This window comes from Copadichromis virginalis, linkage group LG6 (genome assembly GCF_057382275.1).
Source record: "Copadichromis virginalis isolate Kocher_CV1m ecotype Utaka linkage group LG6, C_Virginalis_male_GT1.1, whole genome shotgun sequence".
Lineage (NCBI taxonomy): Eukaryota > Metazoa > Chordata > Actinopteri > Cichliformes > Cichlidae > Copadichromis > Copadichromis virginalis.
Genome location: NC_140623.1, coordinates 19,737,730 through 19,756,369, shown reverse-complemented (window position 1 = coordinate 19,756,369; position 18,640 = coordinate 19,737,730). Strand labels below are relative to the sequence as shown.

Here is an 18,640-nt window from a genome sequence, read left to right as displayed (position 1 = left end):
TGCATGATTAAAAAAATATATGCTCACTGAGGCGAGTTTTAAGCCTTTGGGTTTTTACATTTTATTGTCTATTTCCTGTAGTATGATGTATGATGATGTAATCAACTTAATATCAGCAAAAATAAACTAATAAAAAAACAACTTTGGCATAATCCTTAAGTGAATTCACTTAGCATTTATATATAAATTAGAAGAAACACAAAACCATAATTACAGTTGTCCAAATCTGTAAAGCCTGAACCATAAAGTAAAAATTTATTAAACCCTTAAAAAAGGAAAAATAAATCAATTTGCATGTATGAGCTTTAATTTGTATCATTTCTGCTAAATCTGAGATATTTGTGCAATTTATTTAGTGTTTCAGGGAAAACATTCACACTGATGATGTAGAGGTCACAAAAACCTCCATATTAAATGTGATACCCTCGGTGTCACAGGGTAAATGTTTTACCAAAGACATCAACAACACTAATGAAGTAAGCTTTTTTTGTTCGTTTGTTTTTTTGATATTTAAAAGACTCTTGTGTTATTTTCTGGGTGATGAAACAGCATTTTTACACACACACACATAAAAACCTTTCCAAATAAGCAGCAGGGAAATTAGAATAACAAATTAATATTATAAACCTTTAGTGGGAGACCCATTTTCAAGTCTTCTTTTCTTTTCAGCAGTACCTGCTGCTGTTTTCACATGGTTGCTGCTGCTGTCAATAATCCCGTCTTCTTCTATCCATCATCTGCAAAATAAACACAAGAAACCCCCACCTGTGCCCGACTTAGAGGGGCGAGGACCTGTTAACCTGCTCTCACAGGCCACCGGCTGGGGCTGCCAATTCCCGCCTCTCTGTTTAGATTATTTCCACGGAGGCGGGTGACTCTCCTGTGTCACTGATAAGAGCGCAGTGGGGTGGTGGCAAGAGGGTCAAACCACAAGGGGAATAAAAATAGTTTAAAAAAATCGCTTTATCCTCAGGAAAAAAAGTACTTTTACCCCCTTAAACTTCTTCACCATGGCACAGGGCTATTACACTGATAGAAATTCTTCTCCCTCCTCGACAGTCTGGCCCTGAGCATGCGAGGGGCCAGAGTCTTAGCCACATCTCAAGCTAATTTACAAAGATCCCAAATTATTCTCTTATCTTGGGCTTTAAAGGTTGTAAGGTTGATTAACAAGGTCCTGTCCTGTTTATCAGTTTGGGGCTGGGTGTGGAAAATAGCCTGCGATAAGTGCACAGACCATTAAACATTCTATTTCCCCTAATATTTGTCGGCAACCATCTGCTTAACTGATCTCCCTTCACTTTAATTAAAAGGGATTCCCGTCTTGTTGGGGTCATTATGTACTGGCGGACGCCAGGAGAGGGGTTTGTGATGAGTTCAGCGTTCCCTCTGTCCCTGGGTTGCCAGAGGGCTTTTTTCATCCTCCCTTCCACCCTCTTCTGAGTTAACCCCTTCCTGTCCTCCTACACTTCCAGCTCGTTATTTAGCGGGTGGGGCAGACTAAAAGCCTTAGTAAGTCCAACAATTCCAACAGAGATCCAGAGTCTGCTGGTGCAAACTTTTCTCTTGGCTGGGGAGGTACATAGATATTCACACTATCTCCCTCAACGCTGGGGCATGAGAATCTGGCTGTAATGGTTTGATTTGCCCAACACTAGTTGGATCGATGCGGCTGTTTACAGTTTCTCCCTCTCTCATCCCTTTTGTCTTTTTTCTAATTTAGTGTTCCCAAACCATGGACAGGGGTCTGAGTCTGTCTGCTGTGCTTGCATCTTCACCCTCCTCCCCACTCTCCATCACTGTCCATTGATGTTTTTCCCCTCTCTTTCTTTTCTCCTCATCCTCTCTCCTTCCTTGGTTGGTCTTGGAAAAAGAGCTGCATGCCTCCACACTTCTGGACAAGACTGATGGCTCGTCAATAGCATTAGCCAGCATTGCAGGCCTCACTGGTGTAGAACCAAATCAATAAGGCTCAGTAAAAAGTCTTAAACGTGTATGCAGTCCATTTCTGCCAATGCTCATGTTACCACAGATGAGTTTTTATAAGAATTGAGGAGTAGCCATCTATTTCATTCCCTAATTCCACATTTCCTAAGCAGTTCAAAAGAAATCAAATAAATAAAAAAATAGTTTCTGCTTACAATTACCCAGTCTCCATAATGCTTTCAAAAAGAAATGTTGGTGTTTATTGTTACTCTAAATATGAATATTTCAATTTTGCAGGTTTGCATTGACATATAAAATGGTTTCTGCCTTTATTCTTTAAATTCTGGTCATTTACTTGTTTATTTTTTAATTTCTTCAATTAGTCCTCAATGAAAATTAATTTCTATTTCAAGGCTATGGCAGGATGGTATTGGATTCACATCCTGTAAAAAGTAAAATTACATTCAATATAGGGTCTTATTTAAACTATAACAGTGACAGCCACAATGTTAAAACCACTTGACAAATATTTTGTAGGCCAAGGCATGAATATGAAACTTGTGGAGGTGTTTTTTGTTGTCTGGCAGATGATCCTTTGGGTGCTGTGGATTGTAGGGTGTGGGTTCTGTGGATTGGGCCTATTCCACTGCATCTCCGGGATGCTCCGTCAGATTTTAAAGTTTGGATGCTTTATCAGCGCCTTGGGTTGTTTGTCATGTTTACACAATAGGGGGGTCCTATTTCACTGCAGGGCAACCTGCACGTGGCGAATAAAGCCTTGATTGATTGATATATTGATTGATTAGGTTGTTTGTCATGTTTACACAACCTTCAGCTGTTTTTATGGTAGGAAATGATTGCCATTGCCATTGCCATGGGTCTGCAACAGTATAGGTGGGTGTCACATGAGTAACATGAATGTCAGGATCCAAGATTTTCCAGCAGGAGATTCGATTGTATTGTGGGAAAAACAAAACAAAACAAAAAACACACCAGTGGTGTGGGGATGGAGAGCTTGAGACCTCTACTGCTAAGAGGTCAAATCTGACAGTGTGACCCTGGGAACTGTTTGGGAAACAGTTACATTCAGAAAGGCCTTCAGGTTCATTATACTTAGAGATGTGTGTGTGAGGTCATTAAGAAACTGGTTTATTTACATTTACTTAGAAAAAGATTCAGAGCTGTTAATCCATTCGACATATGTGGCTTACCAGTGTAAAGATGGGCTACCAAGAGGAGATGCAATCGAATCAAGTTCATTTCATAGGTGTAACACACTCACACTAAGGTGCCGTTTAGGCCAGGAGTGCATGATTAACCACAGCATACAAAAAATTCCAAAAGCAGCCAGCCAATGTCACTTTCAGACCCTCAGCTTCTGAATGAAAACAAAAAAGTTATGAATATTTCTAAAACCTAAGCGTGAATAAATACATTATCAATAAAATAAGCTATTTCTGTAGTTAACCCTGCTATTGCAACACACTGGTGAGCCACAGCTATAAAAAAGGCATCCTTCCAGCGGTGGAACAAAAATTTAAAAGAAACAAAATTCACAAACCAAGAATAAACTAAATGACTTAGAGTTTGGCACAAAACAAGACCAGATTTCAGTAGTTTGAGGTAGTTAACCACACACCGTTTACTCTAAATTTAACAGCAAACAATTGAATACTCTGAGATTATGACAACGACCTTTCATGTGCGGCACACATTTTTCTCTTGGAAGGGCTTGAAGATTTGACAGATTGCACTAAATTCAATAAAATGTTTCAGAGTCACCGCTTGAGACTAAGTTGGCTGTGAATAAAGCAAAAAGCCGACTGTAATGTCCAGGTAATTACTGAAAAGGGGAACAAACTATAATGCAACACAACCCAAATGAAAGAATGGAAACAATGCAACACTCAAAACAAAAAGTGAACGAAGGAGCTTTGCTGGGGTGTAGGTCAGAGTAGCAGTACAGCTTTGCTGTAGGGCTGTGAGCCGCCAACTTAGTCATTGTGAGACCTCATAAAGCAACAATGACACCAAAGATGATGAACAACAAACATGCATCCAACCTTGCAACAACTAATGATGCATACAGAAGGCATCTTCCGATGCAGGAGGGAGGCGGTTTATACGAGGTAATTATGCTATGACTTGCAACCAAAACACCTGTTTCTTTTAACAGGATGTAACCTCGAGCACAACTAGGCTCAGAGAGGGGCAGCCATCTCCCACAAAGTGATTAGATACTGATCAGGACAATAACACGCAAAATAATTATATAATTATTATTATATAAACTGGGGTTAGTTTTTTGTCCACCAAATTGAATGAAAGGAGCATCCACAGAGGAAGCGATTTGCTCATCCTGCATCACTTTGTCGCTGATGATTGGACATTCAGGGCTCCAGTTGACTAGACAACCCTCTATTTTCCACCTTGTTATATATGTTAATAAACTGGATCATTTGAGGTCCTTGCAACTTCAGTTGCTTTCCTTGATGCTCCTATTTCACCTAAGGTCACTTGAAGTTGCCGAATGTTAATGACTTTCCAAGGTCTTTGCTTTGCTACATCGGTATGGAGCCCCATCTGCGCCCAACACCATTCTCCACTGGCAGTGCGCTGGCAGGCCGTAAGGAACTAGGGACAGCGTGTCTAGCTGCTGAGAGCATCTGCTGCCAAATCGATGCAGTGCCCAAAGTATGTGGTTCAACCAGTCCTCTGTGGGAAATGCTTGCTTGTGCTTTTGTTGGTAAAGCAGTCACCTGTGGAGAAGAGAGCAAAGTTATAGCTGAGATGGCACTAAAAACCTTGAAAAGTGTCTGCTTTAGCCACAGTTTGTTCTTTTCATGTACTTTTTTTAAATCTTTCATGTTTTTGGTGAACTCTGCTGTCACTTCCTTACCCGTCAGCCAATCACCATTTGACCTACGCTATGCACTGATGGGTTTTCACAGGACTTCCGAACTTCCGACTTCCGAGGTCATCCGAACGTTTCCCAACCAGAAGCCGTGGGTGGATAAAAACATCCGTGACGCTCTGAGATCACGCACCGCTGCCTACAATGAAGGGCTCGTCTCCGGTAATATGGACCTATACAAGGCTGCGTCCTACAACGTGCGCAGCGCGGTCAGTCACAGCTACGACAGTGCGACTCTAGGAGCCTGTGGAAAGGACTGCGGACTATAACGGACTATAAACGACCAGCTTCTTCAATGATGAATACCGATGCTTCACTGGCTGATGAGCTGAACACGTTTTATGCTCGCTTCGACGCCACAGCAATTAAAACAACAAACGGCTGCGCGCGCTCGGAGTGCACCAGTGAAGAAAATGCATTCGTCATCACAGAGCATGCCGTGAGGAACACCTTCAGGAGGGTGAACACCATGAAGGCAGCAGGACCAGATGCAATCCCTGGCCGGGTCCTTAGAGCCTGCGCTGACCAGCTAGCACCGGTGTTCACGGAGATCTTCAACCTCTCCCTGGCCCAAGCTGTGGTTCCCACGTGCTTCAAGCAGTCCATTATTGTTCCTGTTCTAAAGAAACAACAGCCCACTTGCCACAATGACTACCGTCCAGTAGCACTGACTTCAATTGTGATGAAGTGTTTTGAAAGACTGATGAGAGATCACATCACTTCTTCACTTCCTGCCAGCATCGACTCACTTCAGTTTGCTTACCGGACTAATCGTTCCACAGACGATGCCATATCTCACCTGCTCCACACATCCCTGAGTCACCTGGGCACTGGCAGAGGTAATTATGTTAGGATGCTGTTCGTGGACTACAGTTCAGCATTCAACACAATAATTCCCTCTAAGCCTTTTACCAAGTTGACGGATCTAGGACTCAGCTCATCACTGTGTCAGTGGATCCTCAACTTCCTCACAGACAGACCCCAATCAGTGAGGGTGGGAAAACAAGTCTCCCCCTCCATCTCACTCAGCACTGGAGCGCCTCAGGGCCCCCTGCTGTACTCACTATACACTTATGACTGTGTAGCCACATCAGACACCACCTCCATTGTCAAGTTTGCTGACGACACTGCTGTTGTGGGCCTGATCTCCGACAACATCGAGACGGCCTACCTGGAGGAGATTAGGAACCTGGAGACCTGGTGCCAGGAGAATAACCTCCTCCTAAACATCAGCAAGACTAAGGAGCTGATCGTGGACTTCACTACAAAGCAGGCGTGGAATTACAAACCCCTCATCATCAGTGGCACGCCAGTGGAGAGAGTGGACAGTTTCCGATACCTGGGTGTCCACATCACTCAGGACCTGTCATGGTCCTGCCACATCAACTCCCTGGTTAAGAAAGCCCGTCAGCGTCTCTTCTTCCTCAGAAGACTTAGAGACTTCCATCTGCCACTGAAGGTGCTCAAGAACTTTTACTCCTGCACCATCGAGAGCGTCCTGACGGCAAACATCTGCACCTGGTTTGGGAACAGCACCAAGCAGGACAGACGAGATCTGCAAAGAGTGGTGCGCTCAGCCGAACGCATCATTCAATCAGAGCTCCCTGACCTGCTGTCCATCTACACCAAGCGGTGCAAGTCCAAAGCTAGGAAGATTATGATGGACCTCTCCCATCCCAACAATGGACTCTTCTCACTGTTGAGGTCTGGGAAGCGCTTCCGCTCCCTTAAGGCCAAAACAGAGAGAATGAGGAGGAGCTTCTTCCACCAGGCTATTCGGGCCCTGAACCAGGTGTAGGACTGGACTCTCCCACACATGTCACTATAAGACTGGACTCTCACACACACCACAACACGCACCACCACACATTTCCTATAATCCTATAATTCCTATAATTTATAATCTTTATAATCTTTATAATCTCTTCTGCTATTTGCACATTATTTACTGTAAATTCCTAAGTTAATTTGTAAATTTTGTAGTAAACTGTAAATTGTAAATATTGTAAAACTTTTCTTCTGTCATTTAATGGTCGGGCATTGTACAGCTACAAGCATTTCACCCCCATGTCATACTGTGTATGGTTGTGTGTGTGACAAATAAAATTTGAATTTGAATTTGAATTTGACTGTACAGGAGCACATTGGCATGGGTTGAAAATCTTTCTTCGTAGGCTCTCTGTAGGCAAACTACTAAAATGGGCACAGCTGTGGTGCCATAAAAGAATCATTAAGTGTGTCTTAAGTTGAATTAATCATAGGTCTTTTAGGACATTTTTTTACACATTTTTTACACATTTTACACAAAGGTTTCCTTTGGACTATGTTGATGTACCCTGTAGAAAAGACAATTCTACTACTAGGTTTACAGCTCAGACTCTGATTTCTTTCTTTGAGCAGTTTTGTTTTTTCTCAGTTGCACGAGGCACATTCGGTTCTACTGTATTCTATTCTTACCTTAAAATTTGGAACCAATTTTAAGTCTATCACAGTATTTTAGTTGCCTGAACTGCTTTTTAAATGGTATCAACCTGACACAGATAGTGAGTCTGGCTTCTCTTTTATCTTCTGTGTATAGCATGTCAGTGCTGAATATATAAATAAATATAAAACAATCACCTGATAAAAGCATGAATATCAATTTGGCTACACGTGTAACTGTACTGCATCATTTTTCTGCCTCGAATGTTACTGTCAGTGATAGTGCACATATCATCTATCAGCTAGCTGCCACACAACCAGAACATTGTTGAATCCTGACTCTTCTACCAAACGCATTTGGCTACACACTGGACTAACTAATTATTAATCACACAATTTTTATCGTCAGACAGACAAATGAGGTGATGGACATCCTTGCCTTGTCAGCTGTTCCACATTTTACAGTTTAGACACAGCTAAGCTCACCCTGGCTCTCTTTCTGTCTCTGCATCTCAAAGGTTAGCAGAGGGCTGCTGTGTTTGTCAGGCCAATCGATGGCCTGTCGCGCCCGGAAATGTGCTCAGTTATGTAGCGGAGTCAGCCTAGTGACCTCTTTGCGACATGGTGAAAGATCATCACCAAGAAAGGGACCGCATGCGTGTGTGTGTGTGTGCGTTAAACATGGGTGGATATCTGTCAGAAGCAGGTGGGTATCACTTACTAACTCTGCATATAATCAATACATTTCAAAGCTATTATTCTGAAAAGTGCATGTGCGTGGTGCACTTATTAACAGCAAGGGAATCAAAGAGCTGGTGTGTGACAAAGAGGACTGGTGTCTAATTCAAGGTCAATAAGGCCTGTGTCACTCCTGCACTTTCACAGACGGGAGGGAGGAGGCATTATGTTCTTGTTGGTTACCAGAGCAAACACGACATCCCTGCTGGAGCTCATATCAATTTGTAATTCGACCCTCGGTCACATCAGAAAATGTCAGCACAGGTTGCTTGTGCAAAACAACGCCGCATTTGTCCAGTGCTCCTATCGGTTATCCAATGCTGTGCCATTTAAATGTTTTGCCTTTGTCTGTTGTACACATTCACAGAAGTAAATATTCTTCTCTACGTTAAGTTTTAAGCTGCTCTATTATGTATTTCAGCCCATTAGTAATTCCATCAGCTGTTCTCTTTTAATTTAATTTCAGCATATGATCAGACAAAGCTACAGTGTGTCTTTTATTTTTCTCTTTAAGTGACCATCTTACTTAATTTGCTAACACCAGCAGTACCTTCTCCTCATGCCCGTACATATTTAACTCTATTAATCTAATCGTCTACTAATTGGTCAAGATAGCCTTTTCCCTAATGATTTTTATCATGGGGTAATTAATGAGCGTGGTAAAGCTGAAATCACAGTGTCTTGTTAAAATGGCTTGATTGACACATTGTTTCTGGGGTGCCATTTTTCACTTTGTAGCATGCTTCATTCGAGCTACTTTAGGTAAATAACTGTTTAAAATTGATACTATTTTTAACAAGACTTTATGCGTCCTTCGCCTTTGAAAATATGCAATGACAAAATGCCAGTGAATGATAAATCTTTAATATAAAAATTGTACAAGAATTCTGATACAAATTACAAGAGGTATTTGGACAAAATATGAATAAAATTCCATTTACATCCCAAAACCCTTATGCATTTTATGCAAAAACCATAGACAGTTATGATACAGAAACAAATACAAGAAAGGCTTAAAAGAAAGAAAAAGAAGTCTCTTAAAAAGGATCTTTTTTTTTCCTTCTGTCTGTCTGCTAATGGGGAACACCTCTTTGGGTAACATACAGTATTCGTGAGGCTTCCAAATCACCACTTTAACACCAAAGTGACACAAGCTCCTCCGCTCTGTTTGTTCTTTGCAGTGCAACCATGTAGCCATGCAATGCTGTTGAGTGCCCGTGCTGCAACACGGGCTTCTTAAGACACAGACACAAATGCATTAGATACACACACACACACAAAAAAAAAAACAAACAAAAAAAACAAGTGAAAGTTAAAATCTAAGTTCACTAGCTCTTCAAGCTATTTATACTTTAAGACTGTAAAATATATTTGAAAATACAATGGACAACATTTTATGGATTTACAGCATTTTTTTTTGTTCAGGATAACTGACATTTCACAGGTTCCAGTTCAAATTAACGAGGGCATCCTTTTTAGAACATAAGACATGAGACTGAAGCATCTATACAAACCCACGTGTGTAATTTTTATCTAACTGCATATTTCTAATGACATCCTGTTAAATATTTTAACCTCACTTTGTTCCATAAGCTACATTAACTGAACAGGTTGCACGCGTTGTCACCGCTCGTTCTCTCAGCTCGCATCTTCTACTCTATCACTCTGTGACGTGAACACAATGGACAGCGATTAACGGGTCAGGCATTTCCGCCCTTTGCCATCCTTTTCATCCTCAGTGTGCTCGGTAGAATTGCAGAATAATTGATGACTGATGCTGCTCTTATCAAATATTTAAGATTCGCTCCAGCGGTCTGGGCTGATGAGCAATCTAAGTGATGTGTTCCTGCTGTCCCAAAGCATGGCCACTAGGTAGCACAGTGCACCCAGACCCATGTGGTTAAAGAACTAAGAAATTCAAAGACTGGATTTCTCTGAAGACAGAAAGGAGAGGAGAGCAGAGTGTACAGGAGAGGGGTGGATCGACTGCTCTCCAACAGGCAAAGAAGAAGAACCTAGCAACTTGTCCTGGGGAGCTTTTTTCTTTTGTCTTCAACTTTTTACCCTGCTTTGTTAAGTGACTGCTGCAAGGTCCAGCCTCACCACTTTTTAAACCCAGTTCCCTCTCCAGCATCCCGCACTTATCTGTTCAGCTGGGGACAGCACAGTCATTTGCATTTTTTTATTTCAGCCCTGTTTCATGACCCTTAAACCTCTGCTGACATAGCTGCAGCCATCCAAGACTCTGACAGAGCCTGAAGTAGTTAGTGGACGGTGTAGTAGGGGAACTTCTTCCTCTGATGTTCAGTTTTTTTTGGTATGTGAGACAGCTCTGCACTTGATGATTAAGAAATGGACAATATAGAGCAGAACCTAAGGAACATGTTTGTCTGAAGCTGAGGTTGGTGACAAGAGCACATTGTGATGTGTGATGATTCTACTGAATTCAAATCAATCTGTCAGCTTGCTGACCTCTTCAATAGACTTAAAAAAATAATGTTTTCAGGAGATTCATATTGTCTGTGTTAGACTTTATTCCAACTTGCATCAATAGTGTGTCATTTCTGCTGTGAGAATATGTTTCTATGCCCCTTTTTTGTCTTTCACTGGAGGTTAACAAGTCACCTAGGTCTTGTTGTGTTTCTGCGTGTGTGCCACTTTCATCTGTGTGTGTGTGTATGGTTGTGTGTTAGAGAGACAGCTGTCAGCAGGGTTCCTGGAGTAGCACTTTTTTATTTCTGGCAGAGTGAGGGCCGTGGGGATTGAATGAGTGAATGAGGCAGCAAGTGCCTCAGTGAAACCCACTCCTGGGAGAAGGCAGGGGTTCCTGTACTCAATTTTCCCTTCACTTGGGATAAACAGGCAATTACCCATCCCTTTTTCCTATGCCATGGCCGTCCACTGAACTTAAGCATACACTATTAGCGTGTGTCCCTGTAGGATCTGCGCTGTGGCGTGTAGAGGTGGTAAGTGAGTGGCGGATTGAAGAAATGGGTAAGGCGGTTGTTAAATGCCTGCGCTCTGACAGACAAAGAGAAAAACAGAGTGAGAGAAAGGAATTGAATTACCGGCGACCTTGACTAAGAATAAGCGTGCAAAGAAAATGATCAGATGAATTGAATTACACTTAAGCGAATGAGTCAAATTAAATTGTTCAAAGCACGCTCTTTCTTCTTTTTCTCCCGTCAGTGTCACAGTCTTGTCAGCAACCTTGGCGTCTGGCAGTGTAACGTAGTGACAAGTGAGTTATTAGACAGAAGAAGCAGGAATGGCGGGACGCCTCCAGGTAACAGAGAAACAGCACATTTTTAATGATCGTTTCTGTCATCCTTTCCTCCCTAGTCAGCCTCCCACCTCCGCAACCTTTCCATCAGACTCAGCTCTCTCTGTCTCGTGCTTTTTTATCTCTGAGAAGAGAGAACTAAAAACTGCATGTGTCATATGGGTGGAGTCTTAAAAAAGACATGAAATATTTCAATAGAATAGGTCATGTCTGTATTGCAAAATGGCCTAAGTATGAAATAAGTGGAACTGAGCACTGTTATGGATGTAAGGTGTTGTGAATACTGTACAGCACACCGCATAACACTGCATATTTTCCCACTGTGTGTAGCACCAGTCAAGTAAGAGTAGATCTCCTTGTACAGTAACACATGGCATTGCTAATACATTGAGAAATAAGTCAAACTGAGGAACGATCTCTACTTTTTTGTCTTTTTACAAAGAAAAATATAGCGGACAAAAAACATTTCTATGGAGATACATCACCCTCTAATAAATACCCCTTCCCTTGGCTACTTTGCCCAATTACTGGAAATAGTTGTACCGTAAGACACTCATGGACATGTTACAAATCGGTGCAACTAACAGCCAAAAAAACAAAACAAAACATGGCAACATTTTTATGCTCAGCAATGGAAACCAATGGCGCAATATCACAGCAAAATGTTTTAAGACTCAAGTGCATCATATCAATCAAACAGGGCATGATTTAAGTACAATGTCACACTGAAAGAGCTTCTTTTTTCTTTTTCTTTTTTTAGCAAACACTTATCTTTTGGTCACAGTTGAAGGACTATTTTCATTTTTCCTCTCCTTTTTTTTTTTTTTTTTTTTAAATCTGTGGGACTGTATGTTCCATTAGGATGCTTTTTGTAAGAACAAACACCAGCTCTTGCACTGACTAACATGCTTTCTTCTACAGAAAGCAAGCGTTAAACCCCACATTGCTTCTTTTAAGGAAAGAGAGACTTTATCAATATTTACTCCCTTGTGTTTATGAAACAGCAGTTCATAATGATCAAACCTGGTTTTGTTTTGAAGTCACTTTTGTCACCTTCTGAATAAATGGTTCGGCAATGAGGGCAGATCTCAGGTTTTGTTCAGGGAGGCGAGATGTTTTCTGTCATCAAACTGGGTTTGACATTGAAACGCGTGCAAAAAGAAACTGGCACAAGTTGAATGTTGAAGGTACTGTCACTTCCATTGGCACCGCAGCCATCGATGACCCCAAACAACACCTAAAACTCAGCATTGCAAAAAATCCTCATTATATTAATATTACACATCCCCTTGTATAGATGCAAAGTGCAAAAACTGAATTGGTATACTAAAGCTCATAAACATAACAGACAAAAAAAAAAATCAATAGAAATACAGAGAATGATATCAGTGTAGGAGCCTAAAAAAGCATGCCGGCAACCTCTGAATATCTAACAAGTAGATAAAACAAGTCACGTGATATTCATTTTTTTCCTTAGGACTCAGTTTAAAATGTGTCTTTGAAGCTAACATAAATGAGTCAAGCTAGTAAGATGCTACCGCTTTCTTGCCTATAGCTGGAAGTATTTTACTGGACTGTAACATAAAATCCCAAAAAGGGAGAAAAAAAAGAAGCAAACAACCATCAACACAACTCTTTTACACCAAAAGCCTTTTGGGACATTATTTACAAATGAAGCTATCATGCTTTTGTAAGGGGTTCATTTAAAAGCTATCATTACACAAATACAACGAGAACATTTTAAGTTTTTTTTTTCAATACTATCATATCTGAAGGCAAAGTCACAAATAAGAGTTTGAATGGATCCTTTGGAGATGGAAATAAACACAAAGTGGGAGAAGTTAGAAAGGAAAGGATGGAGGGGGCTTATGAAAACACAACTCTCCATGCTCTAGAGTGTTATCCTGTTCTTCCAAAGAAGGAAAAGTCAAAGGACACAATAATAAACTGTATTTAGAGTCAATTAATTTTATACATGGAGATAGAAATGTCTCGCAATGACGTTCAAAGGACGGTCATACAGGCATTTAGCTTGTATTTGATGGTCTTGGGCTGGGGTTAAAAGCTAATTTGAGGAGGAATAAGGATGAGGAATGAAGGGAGTAGCGGGCATTCTGACAGGAGGGCAGAGTGACAAGTCATTTCTTTAGTCTATTATTGTAGAGAAGGGCATATTTTTATGGAGGTTCGGGTTCTGAGAGTGTCGGTTGCGGCTGCGTACAGAGCTGAACACCATGTTGCAACCGGGGATTTTGCACTTGTGCATTTCGCGTAGGTGCACAGTCTTGTAGTGCACACGCAGGGTCCCTTTGTTGCTGTACATTTTGTGGCAGATGTTACAGAGGATCCCACTGTTGCTGCCATTACTGCCTCCAGAGGACGAAAGGAGGAATGGTGAGGAGGAAGGGTCCAACCCCTCACTTTGTCCATCTTTTAGTTCTCTCATCTCATCCCGATATGCCCCATCAGCCCGCCCGATGGCACGCTGGGAGAAGTCCTCTCCCTCGCTGTTGCCCTCATCCTCTTCTCCCTCTTCCTCCAGATCATCCAATAGGATGCCTTCATCGCTTCCCTCATCTGACTCGTGTGAGGAGTGGATGCTGCTGCTCGATTGAACGCTGGATGTGGTACTCAGGTCCAAAACCATGTAGTCGTCTGGCTGGCTCCGAGAGAAGCCATTGGTATGGTGGTTTCGAAAGTCTTGGTTGAGAGGATGGTGAGGATGATCATTACTCATGGGGGAATAGGGAATGTGGTTCAGCCCGGCAGGCCCGAGACTGGCACCTCCGAGGCCCATGCCGGCCATGGGGTCCAAGCCCATGTAGTGTCCAGCGTAGATCTTGGCCAGTAACTCAGCTCGCAGGTCCTTGGGCAGTGGCGTGAGTTGGGGGTCCAGGACAATGTCGTCCAGCTCTTTGGTCAGCAGTTTGCGGTGCAGGTTGATGTTGGAGCTGTGCCTAATGTGCAGGGGGACAATTAGAGATATAACTCAGAATGCTGCCAGTATATCAATAATGTAGATTACATCTCAAATAGAAATAGGAACACAGTTGAAATACACGCATTTGTATTTACAGTCATATATTTTAGATACAAGTTATTTTACTTCTGTGAAATGGTGCCAAGCTTAGAAGATTCAATATCTTTGGAAGCACTCTGTCTGTAATTATTGTTTCTGTCAGGAAAGGTACAAAAAAAGGCCCGCACACAGACAGAAATCCATCCGATAGCTCTCCACTGAAAAAGTGTACTAACATAGCAATGAGAGAGAGCATCCTGCTAGTGTTTACCACTGTCAGCATGTCTGCACTGCACAGCCCTCAAATCCAATAGAGTCTGACTCAATTAAATACTCCACCATATTGAATGGGAGTTTATCAATTGATTCGAGCTGTGGTAATGTGATAATCGAGGGGAACTGGATAGCATATTAGCACTAGGCCCTGACAGGATTATCGCATTCGTTCCCTATTGGAGGTGGCTTAATCGAGCACCTCAATGAACATGTCTTTATGTAGCCTTGGATTTAATTAAGATGGGCATTTTTTCCAAAAACAAGGTGCTACAGCTCATGAAGGAAACCAAGTAACAAGTGCCATGCTTAAGCCAGGATACAATTAGTGGGGATTTCAGTTAGCACACAAGGCCATGCTAGAGGATGCAAAGTGAAATGGGCTTGAAAATCAAATGTATTCCCTTTATTCTATTTATTCCCTTTAAGCTCGTATTTCACAGTTGCAAAGTGACACCATGAGAAAGGGGACCAACAGCACACACGTCACAATAAAACTGTGTAACACAGAAAAGAAATTTAAGGACCCAATTACCAGTGCCATAATATAGCATACACACGGCCTCTCTTCTCACATCAGGCCAACAATTAATTAAAATAAAAATATGCAATCACTCAGTGCCTTTAATGTGAAGGGTTTCCATGCAGGGAGGGCACATGTGTGTAAAACAACACAAAAATTGAAAAGAAAAGGGAAAAAAAAGGTCGTCCTTAGCAGGACGGGCGAAAATGGAGTCACAATGGATAGTAGAGCTTACCAGCAGTGGCAGGGTTGATGCAGTCAAAAAGGGTCCCTTTCCTTTAATTATTTACTTCCCTATCCGACATTGTCCTGCAAGAGGTAAAAATACATTCATTTGCGGGACCCTTTTCTGTGAACCAAGCAACCAGGAGCCCGTCCACTCGAGCATCGTCAGCATTGTGGAGAGCGTGGCAAATCGATTGGCTGTGGCTCTCACTGTGTGTGTGTGTGTGTGTGTGTGTGACCATGTGTGTCTTTGCACGTTCCTATCTCTGTTTGTGCGTGTGGAAAAACAGAAAATATATTCCGTTTTCCACGTCCTGCAATCAAAAAGATTTTATACATCCCTTGTTCTTTTTTTTAATCCTTTGAATATGCAGTTGGCGTTTAACTAATGGCTGAAATACGGCCGTCGTGATTCAGTGTCTGCGTCTCTAAAACGCATGTGTGGATGTTTGTCTGTGAGAGACCACAGTGTTTCTGCGTACAGCAAAAAAATAAATAAAAAATGCTGTAATCAGTGATCAGTGTAATCGGGAAAAAGGCCACAGTTTGTGCAAGGGTGCCAACCAACACTGAGATGTGACGAGGGGCCACACAGATTTGCTCTGTTAAGCCTGAGGTTAAGAATGCTGTTGATGATGCTCAGGTAGGCAGGTCCTTTGCAACATGTCTCCATCTGTATTACAACACCTTCTCACTGCTAATAAGCTCTAAATTAACCATGGCTATCTAGTCATACATGCAGTAAGTAGACTGCAAAATTAGCTACACCAAATCTCTTTAAAGCTATAGCAGTTAAATGAAAAATATTGACAATTACCACTAGAATCTTATCCATTTTACTGAAATCCTCAAATAAATTAAACTGTTACTTTGGGTCATTTGTAACCATTTACAAAATTACAAGAACTGTAGAGGAGAAAAAGAGCCAAGTTCATCTTCATTATTATTTAACCCTTTTGTTTGCAGTGCCTCCTTGCCCTAAATACTCAACATAAGTCAGCTGAATCCACACACAGTGGACATAATGCCCTCATCCCTTCATTTATCAGATTTAGACTTTCTGCCCCATTTCCCACTCCCCTCCGTCCCTCCACCTCCATCACTCCTCTTCACTGTGCTCTATTTTTCCTCCCCCAAAACCAACTCCTCAGTTCCCTCCTTCCTCCATCTCCACCTCCCTGTTGGCCAGTAATGCGGCTTGCAAACCAATTTGACAGTCTCATCTTCGCCCAAAAGACGGGGGAGGCCTCCAGAGAGCCCATTTTTGACTGTGCAGAGGAGGCAGAGTGAGAGTGTGCCTGTCCCAATCGGCGTTAATCATCTTTAGGTTCATCTGATGGCCCTTGCCCTTGCTTTTGTGTCAGCGCTTATGTGTGTATATACACGTGTGTATGTTTGTCTAAATGACTCATAATGTGTAAATGAGATAGAAGGCTGAGTGGCACCAGTGGTTCTTTGTCTTTCCTGTCATTTGGGGTACATTATGAGGTTTTGGGTGTAAGTGGGAGGACAAGAGTTTTAGTAACATTTATCACTCTCTGTCACTGTTATAGCTCCAGCCTCTCGAACGGCGCAAGCTGCACACAATGATTTTGAGTACTCCTGAAGAAATGAGTGAGTGGAAATTAAATATGCATTTGATACCAGATAAAAACAACAATTTATTGTACATGTTCATGTTTCAGCTTGAAATCGCTTGCAGTTTTAGAACTCGTTCTGATGATGACAGTCAGCTTGCATGGGCGTCTCTGTGTTATTCATCTAAGAATAAAATAATTTCCCTTTATTCTCCTCAAAATGAATCACAATTAAGCTGTCAGTATAAACCAAGGGGATGTAATGCTTGAAGCTTTTTATTCAGCAGATAGTTTAATGTAAGTGGCTTTTGCTAACATATTCTCTCTATTAGCAGCATGCCCTTTGTTTAAAAGGAGACAAACAGAGAGCTGATTGTGGAGTGGAGGAGCCAGGCCCACATGCTGTGAGGGGACCAAGGGAAAAGGAGGGAGACAGAGAGAGGAAGAAGAGGGGAGGAAAGAAACTCTCCAACATAATTAACCTTCACTCTCTCCATTTGCAGTGGCCCATGCAGGGACCATGTGCTGCGCATGGTTGCACCATGGGAATGCGAACGAGGGAGATCACCTGCTTGCTGCAGCGACAAAGAAGGAGCAGGTTAAAATGTTTCAGGTGAAGGTTTAAAATAAAACTAGCGTGGGCTGATTTTTATTTAAAAAAAGAAAAAAGAAAGGTACGGCAATCTTGTCACCAGATAAAAATGATGATTAAAAAGGCTAATAATGGTGATGATTACTGGTACCTGCCTTTCAAGCAGTTAATTATGCAGCTTCTTCAACACTTGTGCCGACGCTGCTCACTCCCCACAATAAATATGCAATCATTTACCCCCGTGCAGCAGGCAGCCAGGAGGCTGAGGGAAAACACCCCGCTTTAAAATCACTCTCGCACACGCATATGCACACACGCACTGCATATTGCTCTGTTTAACACTTAAAAACACACACATTACATGCTTGCTCAAGGGCACTTTAAATGATCCTGTTCAATATGTATGTACAGCATCCACGAGCAGGGATGTTTTCATGTGGATTTGTATGTCTCGCTGTTTATTCCACATTGCCTGAACACCAGTGATATGTTTTTATGTGGTGGTGCATTCGCATTGAATCCTGCTCTGAGTGTCATCGACTCTGCAGATCAAATGACCTCACCTCTGTTTTTCTTCTTTACTTTGATGCACAAGCTTTTGATACTGGTGTCTGATGCTGCGTTTACGCGCATGTGGCTTTTCACTCGGTGAGTGGACTTATCAGAGATGCAGAGGACTTTCCTGTTGCTGTATCATGTCGTAATCTCTGCTGTAAAGCAATAAATAAATAACCACTGCTTATTTTTCGCAGTGGGTTAAGTATTGTTTTAGCAAGTCTAACGCGAGCCACCCGAAAGAGCTGCTTATTAATTGTTATTACCGATTGTGTCTGCATAAAAAAAATTTAAAAATCTAATTGGGAGAACGAATGTAGTTTGACTTATTAAATTTACTAGTAATAAATGTTTGAGATATTATTTTGAGCAAATACATTTGTACGTGCAGTTTCTTAATCTTATCAGAGCAAATGCTCTGATGAAAACAGCTAAATTATATTCCCGTTTTATTGCTACCATTAAACTCAAACATACATTATGTCATTAAAGGATTACCCAGGGACAGATCTGATGAGAGCACGGCTTGTGTATTGACTCGTCTCAAAGCTCAAGGATTTCTCGAGCTATGCGGTGCTCTTCTGTCTGTTGTTT

The 18,640-nt window shown here is 41.8% G+C and overlaps 1 protein-coding gene across 3 annotated transcripts in view; it reads right to left on the bottom strand.

Moving 5' to 3' along the window:
• Window positions 1-12,077: 12,077 nt before the first annotated feature.
• The window catches only part of bnc2 (basonuclin zinc finger protein 2), an 89,669-nt gene continuing 83,106 nt past the window's right edge, over window positions 12,078-18,640 (bottom strand). For 2 of the 3 annotated variants that reach the window (XM_085459100.1, XM_085459102.1), the window contains one exon: window positions 12,078-14,239. In XM_085459100.1, the coding sequence (XP_085315226.1) occupies window positions 13,429-14,239 (811 nt within the window). In that variant the 3' untranslated portion in view covers window positions 12,078-13,428. Of the gene's footprint in view, window positions 14,240-15,332; window positions 15,407-18,640 lie in introns of all 3 variants that reach the window. The other variant, XM_085459101.1, reaches the window with a different exon arrangement.